Below are 18,410 nucleotides of genomic sequence, written 5' to 3'. Positions count from 1 at the left end.
AGCCAATCAGGTGCCCTGGATAGAGTCCTTTTTAATTAAAGAAATGTAGGGGCTGCCAATGGTCTGATTTTCTTCACTTATAGTTCATTTAGATGGCATTTTATTTTTTTTTAATTTATTTATTTGACACACAGAAAGAGAAATCACAAGTAGGCAGAGAGGCAGGCAGAGAGAGAGGAGGAAGCAGGCTCTCCTTGGAGCAGAGAGCTCGATGAGGTGGGACTCGATCCCAGGACCCTGAGATCATGACCCGAGCTGAAGGCAGAGGCCTATCCCACCGAGCCACCCAGGTGCCTGTAGGTAGCATTTTAAAGATTATTTGTTGAATAACAAATTTAGTTCATACTTCTGCAGTATCAATAATACATCAATCCATACATAACCAGATCATTGTAGTTTTCATGCATTTACTTTCTTTTCTTTCTTTCTTTCTTTTTTTTTTTTTTAACCATTCTGCCGGTTGGTATGTGCAGAAGGTGTGTCATTGGTGGATTGTCTATACCACATGCTTGGATCACTAGGGAATTGTGTTACTGGTGTGGGCAGGATGTAATTCTAAGTTCAAGAGTACTGGGCCAACTTTGTTTGCTTAATTCTATGTTCTAAGCCCTTGGTCTACTGTTTGTCTATTGTTTGTCTTTATATAATTTTTATTCTTCTTGAACCTTTCATTAGTTATATGCCTGACTATACTGTTGCTTCTTAGTTTCCACTTTGTTTATTGTGTTCTACTTCAGCTTATGGTTTGAATACCTCTGTCTTTTTTTCTCCCCCAAAGGAATCTTTTGTTTTATTGCCGACTTCTCTTATCTAGATCCTTTGAACTAGCTGTCTTGTTCACCTTTCAGGAATGTACTGATAAGAAATGTGAAGATCACATGTTTTTCCTTTTTTTGGTTCACTTTTGTTATTTTACTCTTAAGTGGCAATTTATTTTATACTATTTGTTAACAGTATTTGTTAAAACTTTCTAAACTAAGTAACAAGTGTGAACAATAGTAGATAATCAGTGCTGGCCTGGGAGTATCAAGCTGGCAGGAGGCAGGTTTTTTCCTGGGAATTAATTAGCTCAGATTCATTTATATAGAGGGAAAAGGATCTTTAAGAGCAGAAATCCATCCTGCCTTGCATTTCCAGAATTCTGGATTTAAACTTTGCTAAATATATCTTGAAGATGTTCTGAAAACATATAGATGATATTCCGTGAAGTTGGTCAGAATAGAACCCTATGAGATAACCCTTAACAATAAATAAAAGGTGAACTTGTTTTAGTTCTTTATTTAAAAAACAAAACAAAAACAAATGTAAAGGAGCGCCCTTCTAATCCTATCAGCCTTCTTATGTTAGCAGCATCTAAAAATCTGTAAGTATTTGGTGATCACTTAGGTCATTGTGATAGAAGTAGAATTTATATTTTAATTTGAGAAATCAAAGTAGAGAATTCTTTAGTTAGCTGCTTAAGTTATTGACAATCTTCAGATTCATTAATAGCTTAACTCTAAAGAAGGTAGGAGAAAGGTTAGCTATTGCACACTGTAGAAATATGCAGTTTTAGCATGTGAAGCATCCCAGGAAGAATCAAGTGTGGGTAGTTTTGGACGTCAGAAACACCTATTGTAAGGACAAAAAAAATGTTTCTTTAGGTCTTAAATGATTGCACTGGTGGTTCAGAGTGTGTATACATATGGAATTGGTAGTCAAATACTATAAAAACTATTTTTTTTTTGTACTTTAGAGGGAAAGGGGAAAAGCAGTTTTTTTTTTTTTTTTTAAGATTTTATTTATTTATCAGAGAGAGAGAGGGAGAGAGAGCAAGCACAGGCAGACAGAATGGCAGGCAGAGGCAGAGGGAGAAGCAGGCTCCCTGCTGAGCAAGGAGCCCGATGTGGGACTCGATCCCAGGACGCTGGGATCATGACCTGAGCCAAAGGCAGCTGCTTAACCAACTGAGCCACCCAGGCGTCCCATAAGAGGTATATATCATTTGTATACTTTCAGTCTTCTGAACTAAGAGTTTTTTCCCTCATTAGATTTAGATCTCTTGATTTCCGGGGCTCTAGAATTTGTGTGTATATGTGTATGTATGTGTTTGTTTTTGGCATTAGTGCTTTGTTCCTTTTAAAAATTTTATTATTTTGTGGCACCTGGGTGCCTCAGTGGGTTAAAGCCTCTGCCTTCAACTCAGGTCATGATCTCAGGGTCCTGGGATCAAGTCCTGCTCGGCAGGGAACCTGCTTCCCTTCCTCTCTCTCTGCCTGCCTCTCTGCCTACTTGTGATCTCTGTCAAATAAATGAATAAAATCTTTAAAAAAATAAATAAAAATAAAAATTTTATTATTTTTTAAGGTTTATTTTATGAAAATTGATATGAATCAGGCAGTGCCAAGCCAGAAGTGGTTAGGAGTGCTTCTGATGCTTTATTCTTTTTTTTTTTTTAATACTTTATTTATTTGTCAGAGAGAGAAAGAGTACAAGCAGTGAGAGCAGCAGGCAGATGGAGAAGCAGGCTTCCCGCTGAGCAAGGAGCCCAATGTGGGACTCGATCCCAGGATCCCTGGATCATGACTCAAGCCGAAGTCAGGCGCTCAACCAACTGAGCCACCCAGGTGTCCCCCTTTGTTTTTTTTTGAGAGAGAGCCAGCAAGTGGAGTGGAGGTGCAGAGGGAGAGGAAGAATTTTTTTTTTTAATATTTAAAATATTAATATTCACTTGAGACAGAGAGAGAGCATGAGCAGGGAAGAGAGGCAAAGTGAGAGGGAGAAGCCAACCTCTCACTGAGCCGGGAGCCTGGTGAAGGGCTTGAAGAGGGGCTCCATCCCAGGACCCAGAGATCATGACCTGAGCCAAAGGCAGGTGCTTAACCATCTGAGCCACCTAGGTGCCCCAAGAGAGAGAATCTTAAGCAGGCTCTACACCCACCACAGAGCCCCACGTGGGGCTTCATCTCAGAACATCATGACCTGAGCCAAAATCAAGGGTGAGATGCTTAACTGACTGAGCTGCCCAGGTGCCCCCTATTGCTTTATTCTTTATTAGAAGAAATTCTTTTTCTTTTTAAAATTTTCTAAGATTTTATTTATTTATTTGACAGACAGAGATCACAAGTAGGCAGAGAGGCGCATAGAGAGAGAGGAAGGGGAACAGGGGGGAACAGGCTCCCTGCCGAGCAGAAAGCCCGATGCGGGCTCGATCCCAGGACCCTGGGACCATGACCTGAGGAAGGCAGAGGCTTTAACCCACTGAGCCACCCAGGTGTCCCTGAAGATTTGTTTGTTTGTTTGTTTGTTTGTTTATTTATTTGACAGAGAGAGAGAGTGAGAGCACAAGTAGGCAGAGAGGCAGGCAGAGAGGGGGATGAAGCAGGCGAGGCTCGATCCCAGGACTCTGAAACCATGAACTGAGCCAAAGGCAGAGGCTTAACCCACTGAGCCACCTAGGCACCCCAGAGGAAATTCTTTAGAGCAAAATTTTTTTTTTTTTTTAAAGATTTTATTTATTTATTTGACAGAGAGAAATCACAAGTAGATGGAGAGGCAGGCAGAGAGAGAGAGAGGGAAGCAGGCTCCCCGCTCAGCAGAGAGCCCGATGCGGGACTCGATCCCAGGACCCTGAGATCATGACCTGAGCCGAAGGCAGCGGCCTAACCCACTGAGCCACCCAGGCGCCCCAGAGCAAAATTTTTTTTAATTAATTTTTTTTATAAACATATAATGTATTTTTATCCCCAGGGGTACAGGTCTGTGAATCGCCAGGTTTACATACTTCACAGCATAGAGGAAATTTTTTAAAGGAAATTAAACACCAAAGAAATAGAATGAAAGATGTATAACATATTGAATGGGTTTCCAGTTTAAATATTTGGAAAAGTAGGTTTTTTTTTTTTTTTTTTAAAGATTTTTTTATTTTTTATTTTATTTGACAGAGAGAGATCACAGGTAGGTAGAGAAGCTGGCAGAGAGAGAGAGAGGGAAGCAGGCTCCCTGCTGAGCAGAGAGCCCGATGTGGGACTCGATCCCAGGACCCTGAGATCATGACCTGAGCCGAAGGCAGCGGCTTAACCCACTGAGCCACCCAGGCGCCCCGGAAAAGTAGGTTTTTGAGTGCCATCTTTTATCACGTAGTTTAACAGATAAGTAGCACATAAATTAGACTTTCCCTCTGTTTTATTTTATTTTATTTTTTAAGATTTTATTTATTTATTTGACAGAGAGAGATCACAAGTAGGCAGAGAGGCAGAGAGGGAGAGACAGAGAGAGATCACAAGTAGGCAGAGAGGCAGAGAGAGAGAGAGAGGAGGAAGCAGTCTCTCCAGCTAGCAGAGAGCCGGATATGGGGCTCCATCCCAGGACCCTGGGATCATGACCCCAGTCAAAGGCAGAGGCCTTAACCCACTGAGCCACCCAGGCACCCCTTTCCCTCTGTTTTAAATAGATTAGCTTAATAAAACAAATTGAAAGGAATTTGTGAACCACATAATTTAATACATGATACCTTCTTGGGAATAAATTAGCCTACCTTTATGTTCAAGAATTACAGTCTGAAAAATAAGTTCAGCTTGCAACATGTATCTTTTCTTTTTCCCCTTTATATGATATTGCCCTTTCTCTTCATCATCTCCACTTTTTAATTCCTTTCTACCCTACTAGATAAGAGAAAGCAAATATCAGAATCTTTGGGCCTGAGTATGTCGATTTTTAACAAACTGTTCAGGTGATTTCAGATGTAAACAATTGTTTGAGAGCTACTAATATCTAGGAAGGGACTCTACTAGAGATCCTCTGAAGAAAAAAAAAGACCCTGGAAAATTTTTGATTAATTTAAGAAAGAAAGAAGAAAACTGAGTCAAATTTTTCAAGCCTGACTTTTCTGCAAAGGTTATCATTAAAAAAAAAAAAATTGAAGGGGGAGTAAAGATCATTAACTTTCTTTTTGGTTTGTGTTATTCTTCTATATATACAGTTGAGTGTTTACTTTTGTACCTATTATTAAGGTTTCTAAATGATTTGAAGGACTGAATGGAATTTCTAAAACTTGTAGGAAGTAGTTTACAGATTGGAAAAATCTGGGTCAATCAGTTGAGGCAATTGAGGTAAAAAAAAGGTAAGATGACTGAATTGTCTATAAAAAGCTTTAAACATTGAATTTGATTTAACATTTGATTTAATATTAGAGTTTGGCTACCTTGTCTCTTCTGACAGTAATATTGAGAACCAACCAGAAGTCTGATTATTTTTTTTTAGCATTATTGTGTATTCTGGATTCTGAACTTATTTCCACCAGAACTAAATTTCTGTTATGTTAAAAATGTCTGAGAATTCAACATATTCATATTTTGTGACTTTTGGTTTACTCTATCCGGTGGTATAAAGTAAAATTAGTAAGTGTGTTCTTCCTTTTTTTATGCAGGACCAGTGGCTGTAGGACAATTCCACCGGTCATTCCGGCGAGATAGTTTGTCTCCTTACTCCTACGTATCGACTTCATCCCACAACCACAGTACTTTCCCTCTGAAAGGTTTAGATCGGACCCCGATTCCTCCTAGAACATGGCAGAACTCCCTTGGAATGCACCCAGGACAAGTGGAAACATCTCCCACTTTTTCAGATAAAGGGGTTCCATTTCCTATACTGCAGAGGTTTCCAACTGAGGTTACCTATACCCTGCAGCCAAGTGCCACATCCGTACACGTTCAGCAAGGTCCTCAAACAATGGTCAGCTCCTCCCAAAAATACAGTAACTACACACCCTCAGCGCAGTACTCCCAAGCCTACTATCCAACAGGTATGAGAAATTCAAGTTCAGTGGCTTCTCTTAAAGTACTTTATGATGAAAGTTTATATATTTATGCATTTCTGCATGCTTAAAAATAGGAATAGGTGCATACCTAAGGAATGTCAAAGATTTCTCATGAGGGCATATTTTTAAGTAATATATAAAATTTTATTGTGTTCTTAAGGATTGTGAAAATTCTGTTGGGTACATAAAAGTTTATGTTTTTAGTGAAACTTTTGTATCTTTGAAATGTGTCCTAGTAATGAAATTAGGATATAGTACATTGAGACCTCACTTTAACTTTGCTGTTGGTGCAGTATTTTGTTTCTTTTCTTTAAAAAAAAATTATATACATGTTGTAGTTGACCCTTGAACAATGCAGGATTGGGGTACTGACCCCCATGCAGTTGAAAATCTGTGTATAATTTTTGACTGCCCCAAAACTCAACTACTTATTACCTATTGTGACTAGAAGCCTTACCTAAGATAACATAAAGAGTTGATTAACACATTGTATGTTATATGTATTATATACTATATTCTTATAATAAACTAGAGAAAAGAAAATGTTATTAAGAAAATCCTAAGAAAAAAATACATTTACAATACTGTACTGTATGAAAAAAATCCTCATATCATATAAATGAACCCACATAGTTCAAACTCAAGTTGTTAAATGGTAAACTGTATGTACTGTATTTTTTAACGTTATAGGTGAGATTACCTCATAATGAAATCATTTTAGTATCTCAGTAATGAAGTTTAATAAAAGAACATACTCTCTAGGGCGCCTGGTTGGTTCAGTGGGTTAAAACCTCTGCCTTCGGCTCAGGTCATGATCCCAGAGTCCTGGGATCGAGCCCCACATCGGGCTCTCTGCTCGGCGGGGAGCCTGCTTCCTCCTCTCTCTCTCTCTGCCTCTCTGCCTACTTGTGTTCTCTGTCTGTCAAATAAATAAATAAACAAAATCTTTTAAAAAAAAAAAGAACATACTCTCTAGCTCTTAAAACAAAATTATATTCTTATAGTAAAAACGTGATTGGGACGCCTGGGTGGCTCAGTTGGTTAAGCAGCTGCCTTCGGCTCAGGTCATGATCCCAGCGTCCTGGGATCGAGTCCCACATCCGGCTCCTTGCTCCGCAGGGAGCCTGCTTCTCCCTCTGACTCTGCCTTCCACTCTGTCTGCCTGTGCTCACTCTCGCTCTCTCTCTCTCTGACAAATAAATAAATAAAATCTTAAAAAAAAAAAAAAAAAAAAAGTGATCGTGTGATTTGACAATGCAGAACCTGCAGTGTTAATCCCAGCCAACTGAGAAGTGCAGAGTAGCAGAGAAGAGAACCTGACAATGACAAATGACTTAGAGCTCAGCCAAGGGGGTTGAAGAAATACTGTAGATCTCAAGCCACTAATCAGGAATCCTTGTGATAGTGATCATGTGTTTAGCTTCTTGTGGGAAGGGGAGTATCTTTTGGGAGGGTTACAGTTTTGCAAGATAATAGCCTTTCCTTTCCATTCAAATGTATCTTCAGTTTTGTGGGAGCACCGTGTAGTCCTGCTCTGTTTCATCATACAGAGTACTTTAATACTGAGTGACGAAATGGGGCAATGGAAATAAGACAAGGGTCAATCAAGGCTTTCAGAAAAGACCAGAGAGAGAAGGCAGCATTCTTTTGTTAAGATTCTAGGAATATTAATTTTCTCAAATATGTAGCTCTGGGAGCTATCTCTAGAGGTATTTTGTTAGACCATTTCTCCCAGACAGGAGGAAATCAAAAGCTAAAATAAGTGGAAGGATGTAAATTTGATAAGGGAATAAAATAATTTGTTGACCTTTACAAGTTATAATCTGGTAACGTCTGTTTGTAACAGGTCTCAGTATTTTCTAGCTGTAACATCCAACTGTATTCTTTTATTATTGGCTTATTACATTCTACCTAAATATAGCAGTAAAAGGAATTGTTTTATTTTCTCAAAATATTTAATATTTTAATATTAAAATAATAAAACAAGAATTTAAATTAGATTGGGTTTCATGTATTTTTAGAGCTGCTACTGTTTGGGTGGATGGAGTTGAGAAGGAAGAGGCAAAGGAAGTATATGGATTAAGGATGCCTTAGTACTTTTATTAATTTTGCTTGTTAGAAATCTGAATTTTTTTTTACTTCGTATGCAGAAGGTTGAAGTCTAATATTTTTCCAGATTTTCAGCTACTTCTTTGAAAAACAAAAATATCTGTGTGATCTTGAAAAATAGAAGATGAATAAATTCATGTTAGAAGTTTTAGATCTTGGGGTGCCTGGTTAGCTCAGTGGGATAAGCCTCTGCCTTCGGCTTGGGTCATGATCCCAGGGTCCTGGGATCAAGCCCTGCATCGGGCTCTCTGCTCAGCGGGGAGCCTGCTTCCTCCTCTCTCTCTGCCTGCCTCTCTGCCTACCTGTGATCTCTGTCAAATAAATAAATAAAATCTTAAAAAAAAAAAAGTTTTAGATCTTATGTATACCAACAAATAGGGTCAGATTTTTATTCGTAAATAGTTTAATTCAACATTTTAATAAACAGATTAGACATTACTATCTAAATTATAATTTCAGCTGCATTCCGGGTATTCCTGGACTGCATATACATACACAGAGTCTGTTTCTTCCTTATACTTGCTTTACATTCTACAGCCCATCAGTTGGATAATATCCCACCTCCCTTCCTTTTACCAGTGTTTCTCTCTCCTTTCCTATACTCCCTCCAAACCACCCCCCCAAACTGCTAAAGACTCAGAAGCTTCTGGGGAGTTTAAATTTGGAAGTATTGCAGCAAGAAGAAATGTAGAAATGTGCTTAACCTTTCAATTTGTAATTTTGGAGGCATTTTCCTATGGATGTATTAGATAGGGTGGTTAGGTTCTGTATTACTATCAGTTGTACACTTGTGGTACAGATGGTTATAATCTGGTATAGGAAATTAGCCTATGTGATGTTGTGTCTATGGGAAAATGTATTTCAAGTTCCAGATAATCCTCAGAAACCCTTGGTTCCAAATTTTATGGGAACCAGTTATGTATTATGTACCAGAAGATAGTACAAATAGTTGATATTATTCATTCATTATAGAAATATTGCTTGTTAAATTGTTATTATTTAGGATATGTTAATTAAAAACATTTTATGTTAGCTTGGATGTAAAATTATAAATTAAAAAATTGTCTCCAAGAGTTCAAGGTAAGGACTAGGAAAGAGACATTAAAAGAACAAGTAAGTGCTGCTGATGTTTTGATAGCTTACAGGGCATGTGAAAGAGAATCTTATGTTATCTGAATTTTTGTTTTATTTTCTTTAATAGGGCAAATTGAAATGACTATAATGTTTCTGAGGTCATAAGAATAAGAAATGTCATGGTCTCATGATGACATCTAATACATAGAGTAGTAGGTCTATGATATAGTGTAATAAGCAAAACTGCTTTGAACATTCTGAAGTACGACATAAATAAAAGGTTGTATTGTTAAATACAAAAGACTTGTTATGGAAAAGAAAGTGCTGTAAAAATACTGTAGAAGTATTTGATTCCTCCAGATTTTAGGTGAAGGAAGCAAAAAGTAGTGGGCAATTTAACCAGTATTTAGTGAGTACCTGTTTATGAAGAGCATTACAAATGACTTTTCCAAAGTTAAATAGACTATCATTCTCAGAGGAAGGGTAATAATCACTCCCAAATCCAGCTCTTAAAATAATAATGAAGTAACTAATTTTGGAATCATGGTCATACTTAAATCCTTTTGAAGAATTTGAGGATTGGATCAAATTTTAGTAAGCAGCAACAACTGACTTCATTTAAAAATTATATTGATGGGCATCTGGGTGGCTCAGTTGGTTAAGCCACTGCCTTTGGTCATGATCCTGGAGAACTGGGATCAAGGCCCATATCGGGCTTCCCCTGCTCTGCAGGGAGCCTGTTTCTCCCTCTCTCTCTGCCTCTTCCCCTGCTTGTGCTCTCTCTCTCTCTGTCAAATAAATAAATAACATCTTTTTAAAAATTATATTGATAATAAATTTTGATCTGGTCTCCAAATAGTATAACCAGTGAATTTTGAATGTTAAAATATTTTATAAATCAGTTTCTCTATAAAAGCCAAAGATTGAGACTGGAAAATTGCTGGCAGACTGACTCATAAAATGACTCATCTGAATCTGTGCTTACATTCGTCATTCCTCTCTTGAAGCGCCTGTTTTCTTTGCCTAGCTCACTACGTTTTTTTCCACTCTTATCACTCCTTCAAAGACAAAATATTGTAGATCCAGTATGGATGGACTCTTTTTAGTCTTGCTTTATCTTGGGTTCATTTTTCCCCCTCTGGTGTTATCTATATAGTAATCACTGTGATCAAGCATTGTTCTGAATATTTTCCAATATCAATTCATTTAATCCTCACAACAACCTTTTAAGATTAGAAATGTAATTATCCTCATTTTATAGGTTAGGAAATGGAAACACAGCTACTCAGAGGCAAGGCTGGGGAACAAAGCCAGGCAAGCTGACTCAGGAGTCCATTCTTTTGGCCACTGTGCTCTGCTATCTGTCTGCCTCTCATTTAGAGAACTCTTCATTTTATCCTTTGTGAGACTCTTTCCTGGTATGTCTCCTCCCCAGAATCTGTTACTCCCAGATAGGACAGACAATAGGAAATGATGGGGATGCTACTGGTGGCAGTGGGACTAACCTGGATTGTTGGCTCGTCCTACCTAAGCAGTGAGAACATACACCCAACAGCTAGAGTGGGATGTCTGGTTTGGTGCCTCTGAGGAGTGGGGCTGCCCCTAATTCATTTCTGTATACCCCTGTACCTAGTGTAGTCCTCAGCTATAGTTGTTCCCTAGTAAGTAGTGTATTGAATGAATTGAATAACTCTAGTCTTTGTAATTAATCATTCAACCTGATCTTCACTGGATTATTTCATGACACTTGCCTCAATTTCCCTTCCTGTAAGTGGTAATAGTACTTCAGGTCAGGGATTAAATGAATTTAATGTATGTGAATAGACTTTATAAAATTTAAAACACTATTTACATAGAAAGGATAAAACATTTTAAAAGCTATCTTTCAAATTAACCTATATATTAACATCCTAGAATCTAAATACAGTAGTTTGTAAAAATATACAACTTCTGCAAGGTACAGATGATGCTTTTATTTTTTTATTGAAAAAATACATATTGTATCATTATTTAAAATTTTTTTGACTTGACTCTTGGGCAAAAAGAATTGCTTATTGTTGTGAGTTTGTTGTTGTTATTGTTGTTTAAGCAGTGTGGAGCCCCCTGTGTGGCTTGAACTCACGACCCCGAGATCACGAGCCTAGCTGAGATCAAGAGTTGGATGCTTAACTGACTGAGCCATCCAGGCACCCCCTATTATTGTTTGAAAGTACATTTAAATTCTAAAGATTTAATCTTCAGGCTTTTAATTCTATATAGTATACATAAACAGATACAGCACCTGGAGGTATAAGAGCTTTCCGGTGCTGTCGTTCTTGAGCTCAGGTAGCCTCTATCCTCTATCGTCAGTGTCTTTGAGAAGGCCTGATTTTGTTATAATGAAAAGAGGGGCAAGAAGTTCTCTTTAGCTGCCAGAAGAAACTAGGCAAAAACACAATTGTGCCTTTCTTTTTATTTATTTATTTATTTGAAAATTTGTTTATTTATTTATTTGACAGACAAATCACAAGTAGGCAGAGAGGCAGGCAGAGAGAGAGGAGGAAGCAGGCTCCCTGCTGAGCAGAGAGCCCGATTCGGGGCTTGATCCCAGGACCCTGAGATCAGGACCCAAGCTGGAGGCAGAGGCTCTAACCCACTGCGCCACTCAGGCGCCCCTGCCTTTCTTTTTATTGAAGTAAAATATAAATAACATAGTTTACCATTTTAACCATTTTTAAGTTTACAGTTCTGTGGCATTAAATACATTCACATTGTTGTATGTCCTAGCATTACCACCTTCCATCTCCAGAACTTCTTGGTCTTCCCTGAGACTCATATAAAAGGAATCATGCAACATTTCCCCTTTTGTGATTGGCTTATTTCATTAAGCATACTGTTTTCAAGGTTCATTGATACTCCAAAAATTTCAAATTTTTTTTTATTTATTCAAAATTTCCTTATTTTTTAATACTGAATAATTTTCCATTGTATGTATGTACCACTTTTTTAATGCATTCATCTGTTGGAAGACACTGGGTTGCTTCCACCTTTTGACTATTATGAACAAAGCTGCTGTGTACACAGATGCACAAATATTTATTTCAGTGCCTGCTTTCACTTTTTTGGGGATATGCCCAGAAGACCTTTACCTTACTATAAGTAAGGATATATTGGGTTTCTAGATGTGTAGTAGCTTATCTTGAAACTAAATTTACAATTGAGATGTTTTTCCTATTGAGTATTTATACTGGCATTTTCTCACTGTTGACACTGTACTTATTCTGAAGTAGACTCGAGTCTAGAACATTTTAATTGTGTATTTGAATTACCTCCATAGGATAAAAAAATATGAAATTGTTTTCCTTACCCATAGTGGGAGTGAAAATTTTTACCTAGATAATTTTTAGTATCCTGGATTTTTTTAATTACCAGAATTGTTTTTAAAAATGTCATTAACTAAAAAGGTTTTAAAAATATTTTTTTAAATGTCATTAACTATCATATTTACATCTGAAATAGAATTCTATTATTTCCAGTTTTTCATTCTCTGTGCAGTTAAATGCCTTGAGTGAATACTGCGTTCAGGAAGACAGTGTAAGATTTTTATGCAGCTGAATGTGCCTTAGGATATAGTGATAAACTCAGTTTTATAAATGTCAGTACCTTCACAATGCTTACATAATACACACAGAGTTAATTTGTCATATATTAACCACACAGTTGCATTTCTATAGCTAGGTTTTTCCTATCCGGTAAACTTACTAGTATCTTACATTGTTCTATTTTGTTGACTGTACATATAAGGTAGGACTGCTCTGGTAAGGAAATAGCCACTGGGAATCTTTTTGGATTATCTATTCACGTCCCCCTTTGCAGGTAGCTTTCCACTTTCCATTTGTTACTAGACACTTAAAAGGACTTTCACTGTTTTGCTGTTTCCTTAGATACCAAATCAACTATTAGCTATATATTAATATACTTCCTGTTGTATATTTACTTTACTTACCCAAGAAATTTATTTTATTTTAAAGATTTTATTTATCTGAGAGAGAGAAAAGGAAAGCACAAGTGGGGGGTTGGAGCAGAGGTAGAAGGAGAAGCAGACTCACCGCTGAGCGGGGAACCTGAACGCAGGGCTCCATCCCATGACCTGAGCCAAAGGCAGACGCTTAACTAACTGAGCCACCCAGGCGCCTCAATCCAAGAAATTTATTTTAAAGTACACTTTAACAGCTATTTAAAATATGTAAGCGATGGAATCAGAACAGTATCATAAAAATAAACCTAATACCGTTCGTTGATTTATTTGCAATGAAATACTATTTCATAGTACCCTGTTGAGTGAAAACCTGCAGCTCCTGAGTCTCTTCTTGCCACTAGGGGGCTAGGTTTTCCTTAGCTGTTAAAACTAGAAAAGTGTCCCAGTTTTTCTCAGTTTTGGCCAACCCAACAGACCCCTCCTTGATGTCTTAATTTTTGGATTTAAGTTCTTTCCCAGGATATGTATGCTTTCAAATATTCAGGGAAATCAAATTCAAATCATTGGAATTGTGTGTTTGAATAATCCCAAAGTTTAAATCTAAGAACGTGCTTACCTAACCTATATTGGAAGTGATAAGAGCATGAATTTTATGTGGCCATCTTAGTAATGTCTGGCTTTTTTAATCACTGGAATTGTTAAAATCTTGTAATTCAGAAAACATTAACCCTTACATATGTATCTAAATTAGAATTTTGTCCATTATTTCAAGTTTTTCCTTCCATTTAATGGCTTAAATTACACATGATACTAGAAAATGTTTATTTCTGGTATATCTTCATGAACTTCTGACATTTTAAAAATCAGTAGTCAATAATAGAGAAATAAGGAAACATTGCAATGAATTTTTATAATCCTTAGGTTAATTTACTTTCCAAGATCATAGAATAAGATTGTTTAGTAATTTTATTAGTATGCTAAGATATACAAAATATGAAAAATGTGGACATAGAAAGTTGCTACCTTATCATAAAGACAACTTAAAAATATATTCATCAAGTGGAATTCTACTAAAATTATAATGTTACATTTTAGGAAGAAGGAAAGATTAGCGAAGTATTATACATTAAAGAGCGTGTGCTCTGAAGTTTGCTGGCTCTGTCACTATTAGCTTTGTGACTTTCAGGAAATCATTTAACATCTCTGAGCTTTAGTTTCCTTAATTTTGTAAAGTAATGTTAGTACCTTATTCAATTGTTGTTTGGATTAAATGAAGCAATATATGTAAAGCACCTAGTACTGTGCCTGGAACATGGTAGGTGCTCAATAAATGTCATCCTCTGTTTAATCCAAAGGTGTGATGTGTTATAACTGATTCTCATTCGTTCTGGAGAGTCTCTCTCTGGAAAAGAGGAGACTCAGCCTATTGTTAAGACTGCATCTGTAAGTATAACTATACCAGTACAAAGAGTTAATCTTTTTATGGTATCCCAACTATAAAGAGAAAGCTTGGAAAATACACTTTTTTGGTTAAAATAATAGCAGCATTAGCTATTTATTTTTTGATTGCCTACTGTATGCCAGTACTATTCCAAGTGCTTTATGCATATTAACTCATTCATTCCTCACAACAAACATAGTAAGGTATGTACTGTTATTTTCCCTATTTTATTAAGATGCAGAAACTGAGGCGAAAAGAGATTAACCTTGCTCAAGTTTATACAGCTATTAAAATTTTGGAGCTGGGCTCCAGAGCCAGTCAGTCTGGATCTTGGATTTAAATTCTTAACTATTTTTTTAAATGGTTAAAACATTTTTGTCTGGATTTTACTAGATGCATTGTATAATGGTAGGCATGTTTGGAGAGTATTTCACGTATTTTTATCCTTAAAACACACCCTCCTCCTAATTATTATTACTATTAAAATGATTGAAACAATTATTTTGTATTCCAAATACGTTCTGATATTTTCAGTAAAGTGAAATTACTTTCAATAAGAATAAACGTTTGGTTAGAAAGGTAACAGAATGTTTAGGTGCTAAAGATATCATTTGGAAAAGTAGACATGACCCTTTAAGATGATTTTTAAAAATTAGTCTATTACCATGTTGTTTTTAATAAATGATAGCACCTAATCAGACTAAACATAATTTTATTGCATCCACAAAGGAAAACTTGGAATTTTTCTTTCCAAGTGGAAAGAGGGGAGTGCCTTAAATGCTGCCAGAAGTAAATTGTGGTTGATGACTCTTCTCTGTTTGAATTTGTCCCAGCTGTGCTACAGTGCTGCTCTCCTTCTGCCCATATGGACGCTTTAAGTAGTTGTGTTACTCCCACTGCCTCTTCCTATGCACACTGCAACTACTTCCAGGTAAGATTCTTGGAATAGTGCACACAGTCTATTTCACGTGGAATATTATTGACCTTGCACAGTTTTAAAGTGTAATTTTATCTTAATAAGTAAGCTGTGGATTACAGCTTCAGTTTTCTCAGTTCTAAAAAAAAAAAAGTGGGGGTTGATAAAAATGATGTCTGAGGATTCTTCCAGGCCTGTGCTGTCCAAAAGAGTAGGCAGTAGCTACAAGGCTATTTAAATTAATTTAAATGAAATAAAATATAAAATTCATTTCTGGTGCTCAAAGTCTTATATGGCTTGTGGCTACCAAATTGTACAGCACAGAGATCATTTTCATCGTTGCTGAAAGTTAAGAGTATCACTGTTCTAGGCTCTTCTGTGGTAAAATGAATACCAGATAACCTTTAAAAGTACATAAGTCACCAAATGACAGTTTCTTCCAAGATGATACAGGGAGTTACTTTTTTTTAATGAGAAAGGAAAATGAAATAAAAAATGAGAAATTCAAGTAGTGATACTTTTTTGCTCCCATATTGTGAACACTATACTTCAGTTATTTTCACATTATTTATTGGGAAGCAATTGAGTTTTATTTAAATGTTTTAGATTGCTATTTCTATGATAAGATTAAATTTTTTAAAGATTTTATTTATTTATTTGACAGACAGAGATCACAAGTAGGCAGAGAGGCAGGCAGAGAGAGAGGGGGAAGCAGGCTCCCCACTGAGGAGAGAGCCTGATGTGGGCCTCGATCCCAGGACCTTGAGATCATGACCCAAGCTGAAGGCAGAGGCTTAACCCACTGAGCCACCCAGGTGCCCCTAGAATAAGATTAAATTTCACTCTTTGTAGTTTTGTGCTATAATTGCTTAAAGATTGGAATTATGTATTTACCTTTGATGTCATGTAGTTGATATAGCTTCTGGGTTTTTTTTTTTTTAAAGATTTTATTTATTTATCTGACAGAGATCACAATTAGGTAGAGAGGCAGGCAGAGAGAGGAAGGGAAGCAGGCTCCCTGCTGAGCAGAAGCAGAAGCAGAAGCAGGACCCTAGGATCATGACCTGAGCCACCCAGGCACCCCAGAGATAACTTCTGGTTTTTTTTTTATTTTTATTTTTAAGATTTTATTTATTTATTTGGCAGATAGAGATCACAAGTAGGCAGAGAGGCACGCAGAGAGAGAGGAGGAAGCAGGCTTCCTGCCCAGCAGAGAGCCTGATGTGGGGCTCGATCCCATGACCCTGAATCATAACCTGAGCCGAAGGCAGAAGCTTTAACCCACTGAGCCACCCGGGCACCCCTAGCTTCTGTTTTTAAGAGAATAGCTTACTAGTGGCATTCCACTAGTAATTTTGAGAAAATTACATGGAAAGCCAATTATAATCAGATTGTTATTTGAAGAATATAGAATCAGATCAAAGGGACTTAGTTGGACATTTTTTAAAAAAAGATTTTATTTATTTGACAGAGAGAGATCACAGGCAGGCAGAGAGACAGGCAGAGAGAGAGGAGGAAGCAGGCTCCCTGCTGAGCAGAGAGTCTGATGCGGGGCTCGATTCCAGGACTCTGAGATCATGACCTGAGCCGAAAGCAGAGGCTTTAACCCACTGAGCCACCCAGGTGCCCCTTAGTTGGACATTTTTAATGGCAGGTACCATCAGTGGACTATCAAGCATTATACACATGCAAGACAAAGGTGAAACACGTACATTCAGCTCCCATGATTCAGCTGAGGTCCGTACCCCTGCGCCAATCATCACAGCCTACTATCAAGCATTATAGTCCAGTCTGTTCATCTTCGCTAGAGGGACATATCTGTCCCACAAGTTAGACTCTCTTGTTTGTAGATCCAGGAACTCTCTCCCTTGGATCATACTGGAGATACTCTGATGGTGTTTATGTCTTGTTTATGTTTATGTTTTAAATAAATTATTTAACATATCCTTAGAAATATCCTTACTATAGAAAGATAATACTTGTTTGTTATAGGAAAATAAAGATAGGTAGACATAACATTTTTTAAAATTTTTTATTTATTTATTTGACAGATAGATCACAAGTAGGCAGAGAGGCAGGCAGAGAGAGGAAGGGAAGCAGGCTCCCCGCTGAGCAGAGAGCCCGATGTGGGGCTCGATCCCAGGACCTTGGGATCATGACCTGAGCCGATGGCAGAGGCTTTAACCCACTGAGCCACCCAGGTGCCCCTAGACATAACATTTTTAAAATGAAAAAAAAACATATTTTAGATATGATTCTGGAAATAAATGCAATTGGTTTTGTTGGATCATAGATATTGGTGAGAGTGTGCATGAATGATCATTATAGTGTAATGGTTAAGAACAAGAGCTCTGAAGTCAGGCATCCTATGTTTGAAACCTGGATTTGTCAGTTATTTCATTGTGACTTTAGGTGAATACACAGTTTCTCTGAACTTCAGTTTCATCATTTGGAAATGGAGATGATCACATTTTATAGGCCTCTTGCAAGGATTAAATGGAATAATGTATATAAAGTACTTTGCATGTGCTTGGCACATAGTAAGAACTCAATAAATGGTGCTATTGGCTAGAGAAAGTGGCTTGATGCTTAAACCATTTAAATTTACATTATTTGGCATTAATGTCCTTCAAATAACTGACTCAGTCTTTGTTGTGTATTTGGCAACACCAACCTATCACACGTTTTATTTAATTATTACTCTTCAGTATTTTATATTCATAGCTTGAGATTATTTATCCCCAAATATGTAATTGAATTCCTACTTTGTGCAAAGTACTATGTATAAGAGAATACATCTTGAAGATATAAAGAATATATCTAAAAGTGACAACTCTTTTTAATCTATGTTTTATTATTTAAAAATAAATAATCTCAGGAACCAAAGGACATTCGATATTCCATCCATTTTTTCCCAGATCATTTGGAACAGAATATCAGTACCTCCCCCTGAATCTATAGAAGCATTGGTGGACTTGTGAGCATCCTGTGTTTGAAATTTCCTTACTACATTCCTAAAGTAGTATATGATAGATATAAGTGATGTTTTTGTCTGTCAACTCTTATGAAATAATTGGTTGTATAGGTATTTTATCAGCAAATATGTATTTGGGTA

The 18,410-nt window shown here is 37.0% G+C and overlaps 1 protein-coding gene and 1 non-coding gene across 4 annotated transcripts in view; one reads left to right on the top strand and one right to left on the bottom strand.

Annotated features, from left to right (window-relative positions):
• HSF5 (heat shock transcription factor 5) overlaps nucleotides 1-18,410 on the top strand; it is a 48,496-nt gene that overhangs the window by 2,599 nt on the left and 27,487 nt on the right. For 2 of the 3 annotated variants that reach the window (XM_059149646.1, XM_059149645.1), the window contains exons 2-3: nucleotides 5,408-5,782; nucleotides 15,213-15,310. In XM_059149646.1, the coding sequence (XP_059005629.1) occupies nucleotides 5,408-5,782; nucleotides 15,213-15,310 (473 nt within the window). The remainder of the gene's footprint in view (nucleotides 1-5,407; nucleotides 5,783-15,212; nucleotides 15,311-18,410) is intronic. The other variant, XM_059149647.1, reaches the window with a different exon arrangement.
• On the bottom strand, nucleotides 16,968-17,064 carry LOC131817241 (small nucleolar RNA SNORD94). The gene has a single exon (XR_009348425.1). It is a non-coding gene; the product is annotated as a small nucleolar RNA SNORD94 (small nucleolar RNA).

This window comes from Mustela lutreola, chromosome 15, assembly GCF_030435805.1.
Source record: "Mustela lutreola isolate mMusLut2 chromosome 15, mMusLut2.pri, whole genome shotgun sequence".
In the NCBI taxonomy this organism is placed as follows: domain Eukaryota; kingdom Metazoa; phylum Chordata; class Mammalia; order Carnivora; family Mustelidae; genus Mustela; species Mustela lutreola.
Note: the sequence above shows the minus strand (reverse complement) of the source record. Positions and strands in the feature narration are given on the sequence as shown.